A 10452-nucleotide genomic window follows, 5' to 3' on the forward strand; every position below is an offset into this window, starting at 1 on the left:
ATGACTTCTGAAATGCCAGCATAATTTCAAATAATAAGAACCATTATTCTACAAATTCATAACTAAAGCCCCTTTCACACTGCCATTCCGGCAAATACAGGGGTAAAGTGTTCCTGTAATTGTTCCCTGGTCGCTAGATTTGGCACTTTCACACTGCCAGTGATGACCCGGTATATGTGCGTGCTTTCATACACAACCCCTGAAGATCCCGTAACGACACGTGACATCAGCGCGTGACGTGTAATGTACGAGTCGACAACGCTTGGAACGTTATACTTTAACTGAAGCAAGCAAACGATCTCTGCGTCAGCGCGGAAAGTGAGGAACTAACTGATCTCTGCTTCATTACAGTTTGCACATATGTTTTCGTCGCGAATGTTGATCTTCCTTCAAAACAGCCGGCAAAAGAGTCGCGCGATAACGCGCGTCATCACTTCGATACCGAATTAGATCTGGCTTTTGTTCACACAGCGCTCGTTCCGGATCGATTACCGCAATGTTACTATGTGCCCGACCCGGGTTCGATTCGGTAATCAATTCCTGGACGTGGTTGCTTTCACACAGAAGGCGACCAGGCAATGTTACGGGAATATTGCGGGTCCGACGTGCAGTGTGAAAGGGGCTAAATAAATGCTTAAGATCCACTCAGTAATTTTTGTATAAAATAAAATAAAGGTTCATTTAAAATGATATATGATTGCTATAAATTTGATTTAGGAAATTTATGTAACATATCTAATACCAATAATATATCCTAAATGTCTTCATTGCTAAGAAAACAAGGTCTGGTAAGCGTTTTTCTCCAATCTGGCAACCACATCATCATGCTCTAATATATTCTGTGCAGTATTCTTCCAGACCAGGGGCAGGCCATCTGCCTGTCCTTTGTTTAAATGTCTGAAAAATTGAAGATTTATAGGGCAAAACAACACTTTGTTAACGGTTCTCAAATGATAAACACTAAATCACAGTGAAATATAATGTTTTCAGCAGATACAATCCTGATGTGACAGTGACATCATATAACCCACTAGTCTCCACCTCACTGTATATTTATGCTAGTACATTTATATAGCACACCATAAATGGACTTACTTTGGTTCCAGGTAAATGCTCTTCTCAAAGCAAATGCAGAACAAACTCAGAAAGGCCAAACTGTCATGAAAAAGAGCATCCAAAATGTAAAGTTTCTTTATACTACATGCAGTATGTGCATAACCCCTGACAGGATTTATGAATGTGGCCCAACCCTAATCACTTCACATCGCTCAATAAGAATACAAAAAAGAAATAATATATTATAAAGGGGCATATCAAGATGATAAATTCACCATGTTTAATTAAAATATCAGCAGTTATTTAGGTCATAATGATTCAGCTTACAAAGCAGCTTGGGAACCCATCATCAAGTGGAGCCTTAAAATGAATTTATACTCTGGGTTTTCAACCAGGGGTCCACGAAGATGCTCAAAAAATATGAATAAGACTTCAAGAAGTAGAAATAGACACATTAGTAGTAAAAATAAATACTAGTAGAAACTATCTAATCATTATTGTATGCAATATGTTGACAATACATATAAAAGTTAAAACAAAAAGAGAGCAAAGCCTCTGATTTATATATGGCCGACTGCAACTACAGCAAAGAAAATGTCGGAGAAGAGAGATTTAAGGGAAATTCAAATATATCCAAAACAGTCTTGATTCTTAAATTAAACTTTAATAATGTACCAAATAAGTTTACGGCTTCCTTTAAAAACCTGAAATACTAAATAAATCGTTCATTTCTGATTATCATCAGAACTAGCTATTGTTGGCACTTTATTTATTTTTTTTATGTTGGGAAATTATATTCGTATACATTGAATAAAATATCGAACTATATAATGTCAGGAGATACGGTTATTATTTATTGGAAAGTTAACCAAAGGGTTAATCAGAAAATCGTTAATCGTTAATCGTTAGATTAATCAACTAATCAAAATAAATAAATAAATTTATATTATAAATACATTTAAATATATACCAATCTAAAGTTGAATTTTGATCAGAATTTATTTTGTAAAAAAAGAACAACAACAACAGTGTTTTGCATTTATAAGAAAAAAAAAATGTAATTAAAAATTGTTTTTTTTGCGACACTTTAAATTATGAGGATTTTGGTTTAGATTTGTTTAACATCATCAGACACGATGTTCTAAAAATGACTGTTCAAGTAATAGAATAATGTAAAGGTTATTGTTTCTCTGTCCCTCTTTTTCCAATAAAGCAATTATGCCATTAAGCTGAGAAAGAATTAAATTTAATTTGATTGTTCAAAGTGTTTAGTGAGGTGCTCAGATCAGCGAAGTCCGCGTCATCGGAGGTTTTGTGCGAGTCTGTTGAGCTCCTGTGAGAGGCCAGTGACGGTGTCCAGGATCTTCTGTCTATCAGACTCCAGCAGACGGCCTCCACAGCGCTGGAAAAACTTGTCCGGGTGCCAGAGCGCCTGCTGGCGACGGAGCAGCTTCCGGAAAACAGTCGAATCAGATCGATCGGCACCGTGCAACATAACACCCACCATTTCCTCCAGCGAGCCGCGAGGAGCGGGCCACGGGATGTCGTCGTATCCCAGCAGTCCTTCAGGAGCTTTGCTGGAGGAGCTTTGAAATGTGGCAGCACAGCGCTCCTCGTAGCGCCTCTTCCTCCCCTGCCGCGTCTCCTCCTCCTTACGAGCTGCACGCTGCAGGTACTCCTCATGCTCCCGCTCCAGCCTGGCTCTCAGCTCCCTGCGACTCCTCTCATCCTCCTCCGTCTCCTCTCGCCGCTTTGACCTCTTCTGACCCGAAGAACTTGCTTCCCTCTGTTCTTTGGCCTGTTTCTTGGCAAAATACTCCCGTCTGATCTGATCCGCCCAGTCTCCGAAGTCTACCTCGTCTTTATCATCCCATAAAAAGTCATCTGGAGCAAACAGGACACATTTATACAATATACTGTAGCCTCAGCTTTGGGTGGTACACCTGCAGATCAGCCCGTTCACTGACACTGATGCATATTGCTCACTTTATTGATCTAGCAAGCATAAATCTGACAGCTGAATGTCCTAGTCAAGGGTCTGTATACATGAGACTTCATAATAGTCAATGGCACTCATTTAAAAAAATTTAAGTAATTAATTAAATAGTTAAAAATGTTGCTAATATTTCCTACTTTTATTAAAAAATACATTAAACTAGCAATTTATACATACACTGACTGTAATAAATGATATCTTAATCTGCAGATTATTTTATATTCACTTGCATTGATATCGTCAGGAGCTGTTCAGTGTGATGAATGTTGATGAATGCAGGATGTTCAAGCTTACCATCATACTGTCCGAATGTCTCAGAAAACTCATCCTGGCATTCTCCTAACAGCTTCTCTCTCCATTGTTGCTCTGGATCAACACAGGACTCATTTTTGACCTTCCCCTGTTTCAGTTAAATTAATATGAAACATAGCATGAATTTCAAGATGCCTAACTCATCGTGACTGCACTACCTGTTTAAAATATTCCTAATATAACCAAATAATTGTAAGTTTAATAGTTTAGAGAGAGTCTTCATTTTCACAGCACCTGCTCTGGCTTCATCCACTGGAGCAGGTCATGAGGAGTCACTCCTGCTTTATTGGAAATATCCATGGCTTCTGGACAGTTTGTTCGTAATGGCACCACCAGATCATCATAAGCTGCGATGAATAAGGTGAACAGTATTAAAAACAGTTTAAGCAGGGGAAGAGTTTGATGATATTACACGGTCTCACCTCCTTTGCCATGTTTGAGGGCTCTTTTTGCGGCCAGATGTAGCGGTGTTTCTCCATTTCTATCGGTTTGAAGGGGGTCTGCCCCATGTTTCAGCAGCAGTCTGAGAACTGCATCATCCCCGTGTGAACAGGCGATGTGTAGAGGGCTTCTTTGCTTCTTGCCCTGCGTGAAGTTCAGCTCCAGATCCTTGTGTTTACGAAGGAAAGACTTCAGCTTCATCAGGCTCCCCTCTTCCACATACCGCAAAACTCTTCTCTGTTTTCTTTTCACCATCGCGACTCATTAGATGACATGCAGATATTAAATTCTAGACATTATGTATAATTTATTTTCATGAGAAGTTATTCGAATGGTTTAAACACGGACATAAACAGATGTTACACAACACCACTGCAGTACGTCTGTAAAATAATTCCGGAGGAAACTAATAGTACCGCATATGACGCGCAGGTTTAAAGCCGATCTGCAGGTGTCGCTGTTTGCCTCCTTTAAGTTTTTCTGTAAATCACTTAAACTATTTTATGACTCATTGATTTTGATTTCAATCACTAGAAACAAGAGATGTATAAAAACACGTTTCATATAAAAAAATGGTATTTGTGACATTTTTTTTTTTTACCGTCATCCAATGTATATATGTTACATGTATCCCTCTTTTTCGTTTATGTTCTGTTTGATGTATGTTTGTTTTTGAAAGAGAAAAAATTTAATGGCCACTGCTGATTCTTGTTTAAAGTTGTCCTAGCCGGAGAAGAAGGGCACAGATACCTCTATTGGTGTTAATCTGTGACCTGGTGCTAATTTCCTTAATTATATGACATACAAACCCTATTTAACTGGCAGCATTCCTCCAGTTTTCACTGAGTTTGTAAGGTGGCGAGCCACTCTATGGTGACTGAATCCCTGTGGCAGGAGGTTGTCCAGATGAAGGCCAAAGGGATGACACTTTCAGCCATTGCAAGAGAAGTCGGACATTTCAAATCTGTGATTTCTCAAATATTGCAGATTTACAATGACATATATATACAGATCCATTCAGAATTATTAAAAGTAGCAAAACACAAATGAAAAATGCAAATAAAAGCATTACTTGCGACAGAGGGGAGTGTGCATCCTGAATAATCTCAGCGACTGGCTGGTTTTAGACCAATCTCAGGTCTCACCCGTTATACAAGTTAGCAAGGCACATCCTATTGTTTGCACAGCTCAATGTTCACTTTGTGAGGGCAGTGCACATGCCAGGCAAGCGGAACCAGTGAACGAACATGTTGTCCAAGAGTAGAGTATAGAGGAGAATGGTGACTCCACCCTCAGTTCTGAAGATTTGTAGCATTTTAGAGCAAGTGGAAAAATCTACATTTTTGCTGCGGAAGAAAACTCTCCAGTGTTCATTTCCAGGGAATGGACCCATTAACCCACGAGTAGCTGTATTTGTATCCTTATGCCTTTTCCCCGGTAGTTCTGCTCCCTCAGGCCATCAGATGGACCAGGGAGGACAGATGCTTGATACTTAAAATGGCTCCACTTTGGCAGAATAAAGCTTGGCCCCCAGAGTGGGTTCAGCTGTTGTCAGCAACACCCTGGCCAAACCCTCTGAAGAAGGACCTTCTCTCCTTCAAGTGGAAGGAATGATTTGCCACTCCCAACCCAAGTTGTGAAGCCTTCATCTATGGCCCCTCAATGGGGATGTGTGCAGCTCTTGCAAGGTATAATAAACAAAATTGCAGAGGCCAGAGTGCCTTTCATCAGATGGCAATGTGTTGTTAAATGGTCTGTTTTTTGACTGGCGTGTAGCCAGAGAAATAGACTATTTCTCTTGCAATGTTGTGTCAATACTGACGTTTTTACAGGAGTTGCTAAAGGTATATCATCCACCCTAAAGGTTTGAGCCCAAAGATGTTTTTGAAGTTCAAACTTTAGATCATAACTAACTAACATCAGACAAAATGTGGTATTAACGCTTTTGAATATCAGACAAAGTGGATATCTTTTAAAAGTGACTGAAGCCAACATTCCTCACGTGTCATCTGGATCTAACACAGCATTACATATTAACATAAGGCTTTACACTACATTTATAGATACACAAACTTGTATTTAAATTGCAATTTCACATTTTAAACAACTACAACGATTAGAATAAAACTACATATATTTCTTAATATTGTAAATTTCCAAGGTTGTGAAGCTTATCACTTCCAACGGCCCCACATTTTGAGTACCACTGAATCAAATTATAGACAAAAGAAACACAACAGTGATGAGATGCTTTCATAATGCTTTACTGGTGCAAAAGCAAAAAAAAAAAAAAAAAAAAGAGAGAATCAAGTATAATCAAGCTTTCAGTTTTCTGTTAATAATGACTGAAAACTTTGAGGTTTGTTAATGATTGCGCTCCTCTGTTGCTGCAGTGACAGATTATAAAGTACATTTACGAATGGAGCCGTCAACACACACGGCCCACAGCATTCCCAGGTCAAAGCTCACATGCTTGTGACCATAGGGACAGGCAATTCTTTGGATCCACTTCACACCAGCGGGGTTTTAGCAAGTGATGCCAGATCTGCAATAAACAAAAATGAAAGGTTAAATGCAGAATTTGATTAACATTAAAAAAAAAAAAAGTTCATGACAAGTACTTTTATTGATACAAAATTTGTAATAGACTACTATGCCTATTCAGCTTACCTTTGGTATAAGTTCCCTTGATAGTTGACACCAAACACACTGCCATCAGTTGCTACTTCAATCATGGACAGAAGTCCAGAAATAGTCTCAAATTCGCCAGACCCTGAACAGACATTATTAGACACATTCTGCACCAAAGAGACCGAAAGACCAAAAGAGACACAAACCACTCAGTCATTGTAAGGTCACATTAAGAAAATTTCATTCTTCAGTTTCTTCTTTTCTTCAGTTTTGACAGAAATCAAAAGCATGCATGATATCTAATTTATTGTTGTACTTGTAAAAACCTAGTGCACTTGAACTTGTATTCAAACTTTAACATTATTTAACATTGTTATTTAACATTAATATGTTAAGTATTTAACATTGTGACATTACTCTTGTGATGAAGATTTGGTCATTGCGGTTCACTCCCCAACAGCTGTATGGACCACAGCTGTAGTACTTCAGCTTTCCACCAATATTAACCCAAGGAATGTTACTGGATAGCCATTTGTTGTTAGCATCCATATTTAAACAGAATATGTCATCATACATATTGACACCTGCAATGATCTGATCACCTCCAGCATCCACCTGATTGAGAAGCCCTTACAACACAATCAACAGGTTCAATAAAGGATTAATAGGGACCATAAACAGTAAGATAATGTCTTTGGGACTGTGCCTAAACTATTTTAAAAATAAAACATGTAAATTGGCTGGTTAAACTTGTCTTTTGTCTTAATTTTGTTCACTGTAACTCTTGACCTGGAAGCTTAACAAAACCGCCACTCTGATACTTAAAGATGTTGTTTCCTGTATTAACCCCCAGCTGACCAGCAGGACCAACACTGAAGTGCTTTAGAGACCCGCTGATCTTTGTGAAGACGTTATCAATCAGGACGAAGATCTCATTATTATTGTTCACGCCAACCACGGAGCCAGACCCAGCGTCTATCTGCTTCAGTTTATCATCCATCACAGTACAGTAGAAAGCTGTGAAAACATGGTTTCAATAATTATTAAATTTTTTTTGTAAATAAATTCAATTTCATACATCGATCAGTCAATCAATAAAAAAAAAAAAAACTTTTACCCAGTGTGTGAAGGAACTGGTAGCAAGACGCTCTAATAATTCAGCAGTCAGTGGGGATTCTCCTCTGATGAGATGTACGGACTAGAAATTGGCATTCAGTATGTGTGTAAATGTTGTTGAGGGAGAGATTATATAGCCGAAATATACATGTAAAAACAGCGCATTTAGGAAGGTAAATAAAACCTGTTCCTTTCAGGATGTAATAGCTCAAAAAAGATCTTAGGCCGTGGTTAGAAAAGTAATCAGCTCTGCTAAAAGACTATTGGAAACAATTGTGCCACAGAATTGCTGAAAGAGTAGGTATACAATAAGTGAAGGGAGGGGTTAAAATCTATAGAAATATACTTGTAATATAAGACAAGGACAAATATCTAACACTTCACAGCAAAAATGCAGAGGTGTTGGCAAAAGCATTTGTGAAGATTCATATCAGAGTACAAGGAAAAGCAAGGAACACTAGTAATAAGAGATAATCCTGATATTATAGTCTAAAGATGTTCTTCTGAATTTACTTTGAATGAAGATTTTACCTTGTATGAACTCAAGGAGGTGCTGACAGGTTCGAATATCATTGAATCATTGAATATGATATTACATCTCCTAAATAAATGGGTATCAAAGCTTCTTTATTCCTGCAAACCTAGAGTTTTTGTTTCAATACTTAGCCTTGGACAGACTATTACTATAAACTAATTGCACTAACTAACTAACATAAAAATTATGTCAAATGATTTATAGTACGGTTACAGCTAGACTAAATTAGAGTTTGTTTTTGCTCACATCAAGATAGTTTTAGAAAAGGTCGCAATATTGATTCTATCATATATAGTACTTAGAAAAACATTTATGAATACAGTAGTGTTAGGAGCTTAAAAAAATCCTTTTGTAGAAGGAATTACTTTTCTGGCTAAATTACATAAAATGGGTGTTAAAGGAAGGTTATGTAAACTGTCCCTTCGAAAGACCTGTCCCCCTTCATTACTGTTGCAATGTCCACACATCACGCCATACATCATGAGCAAATAGAGGACACTGACATCATGCAGGTTACTTTAGGTATGAAACAATGTCTCAGCTTTCCTATTTTGTCATTTTTTTTTTTTTTGAAATTCAAACAATAAATACTGTTTTGTGGCACTTTAATGTGTCGTTAAAGATCATGGCATGTGAACCGATTATCTCTTCCTCTTTACTAGTTATAGCATGAAAGAAACCTCTTAAAGTATCTTAATCACAGAAAGAAGTCAATATACACCATTTTTCAAGTTGATGTCCACTGATTTTAATCTACTCTCCTGTCTGGTTTGTTTATTAAATTATGTGTTACAATTGGTCAGATCAGCTGTCAGTAAAGCTCCCTGTGAAGGGTCAGCTGGATAATGGATTTCCTATTTAATCGAACAATATATGTCAAGCTCAGATTATATTATTCAAATATATACATTGTAGATAATGGCACTTCTCAAGGCACCGTCTATAGCCAAGTTTGGCTATAGCACACATGGGTGGAGACAGTGACATTGAACTAACAGTGATTTGTATTTGATGATCAGAAGATTATGCAGGTGTGTATCTGTGCGATCTGTGTATCTGTTCCCCATCAGTGGGGTGTGTCAGTTCATAATGGGGATTTTCAACCACTTTACCGGATTTAATCTAATCCACTGGGGGCTTGATTTAAGGCTGGGCCTTCATGGTTTTTAGTAAGTCTGTTGAAAAATGGTTGAAAAAACATCTTTTGAAGTTGAGACTTAGGTCTCTGAAGAGCAAAAGTGGGCGTTTTTCTTCTTGTGGGTGTTTTCAAACTGCTGGGTGTTTCTAAATCATGCAATCTAAATGGTCCCCCTTACCCAACCCCACCCCTAAATCTAACGTCACTATGACGTGACGTCAACCAATCAGGTATCATCACCCTGATCTGGTAACTCCCATTACTTTCCTGCGGAGACCTAAGGCTTGTTCGACTTCATGCAGTTTTGCGCAAACCGATCGTCGGCTGACTTGAAGCAGTGCATGCCGGTTAGAAATTTTGTCCGACTTGATACAGCGCTGACGCCACGTGACTGTGACGTGTGCCGTCAAAGTACCACGAGAGCGATTCGAGAGTAGCCGGAGAACTCAGCCAGCGCAGCTTCTAGGTGTGTTCGACATCGGCTGCGGCTGGATGCAACCGATCGGCGAGAGTAGCCGCGTGCAGGTGGGGAGGAGCTGCAAACGGAGATATGAAGCCGGACACGTTGTGGCTCCCGTAGTTTGCTGCAATTACGTCAGTCATGGCAGATCACGTGGCGATTGCTTATTTGATCGCGTTTAAATGTGTGTATAAGTGGTGTTTTGAAAAAAAAAAAAAAAGAAAAGAAAAAAAATTGGTGTGTTGGAAGGGTCTTCCAAAACAAGATACCATATTGGATATATACTTTATCAGTATGACATGGGTGTTTCTGCTTATACAAAATGATAAAAGTAACCTATAAAAAAAATCCCTGGTGGGTATGTGTTTTTTAAGAAGGTTTCAGCAACAAGATTTACAGTGCCCTCCTGCTGAGCTTTTTAACATTTTAAACATAACACCACTGATTTTCATATACAGAAAAGCACAATTCTGTTGGATTTATATTGTGATTTAGACCAACTATTTGAAAGTGAACAGAATGTTGTCAAGTTGTTAAGTTGAAGTTACAGCAAGTTGTTAGCAGTTTGCTAACCACATGCAGGTGTAGTATAAACACAGCAAAATAAACTAGAGAATATGAAGAAACCAAACAAATGGAGGAACATAATGTATTATGTATCATTTGTATAGGAGCATACATTTATGACCACATTAGATTGTATGCTTTTAAGATTAACATTTTAGTTCTTAAAAATGCTCATTTGAATAGGTTATGCTGCTGAATAC

At 38.2% G+C, this 10452-nt stretch overlaps 2 protein-coding genes across 2 annotated transcripts; both read right to left on the reverse strand.

The window, feature by feature from the left end:
* Positions 1–2036: 2036 nt before the first annotated feature.
* Positions 2037–4255, reverse strand: LOC128021382 (NF-kappa-B inhibitor-like protein 1). Its single transcript, XM_052608511.1, has 4 exons — positions 3787–4255; positions 3599–3711; positions 3347–3452; positions 2037–2940 (listed from the first exon to the last, which is right to left on the reverse strand). The coding sequence occupies exons 1-4, from the start codon at positions 4058–4060 to the stop codon at positions 2357–2359; spliced, it is 1077 nt and encodes a 358-aa protein (XP_052464471.1). The 5' UTR covers positions 4061–4255; the 3' UTR covers positions 2037–2356.
* A 2565-nt stretch (positions 4256–6820) lies between these two features.
* On the reverse strand, positions 6821–7460 carry LOC128021383 (fish-egg lectin-like). The gene is made up of 2 exons (XM_052608512.1): positions 7226–7460; positions 6821–7065 (listed from the first exon to the last, which is right to left on the reverse strand). Exons 1-2 carry the CDS (start codon positions 7434–7436, stop codon positions 6836–6838), a joined length of 441 nt encoding a protein of 146 aa, XP_052464472.1. The 5' UTR covers positions 7437–7460; the 3' UTR covers positions 6821–6835.
* Positions 7461–10452: the final 2992 nt, after the last annotated feature.

Source organism: Carassius gibelio, chromosome A10, assembly GCF_023724105.1.
Source record: "Carassius gibelio isolate Cgi1373 ecotype wild population from Czech Republic chromosome A10, carGib1.2-hapl.c, whole genome shotgun sequence".
NCBI classification, from domain to species: domain Eukaryota; kingdom Metazoa; phylum Chordata; class Actinopteri; order Cypriniformes; family Cyprinidae; genus Carassius; species Carassius gibelio.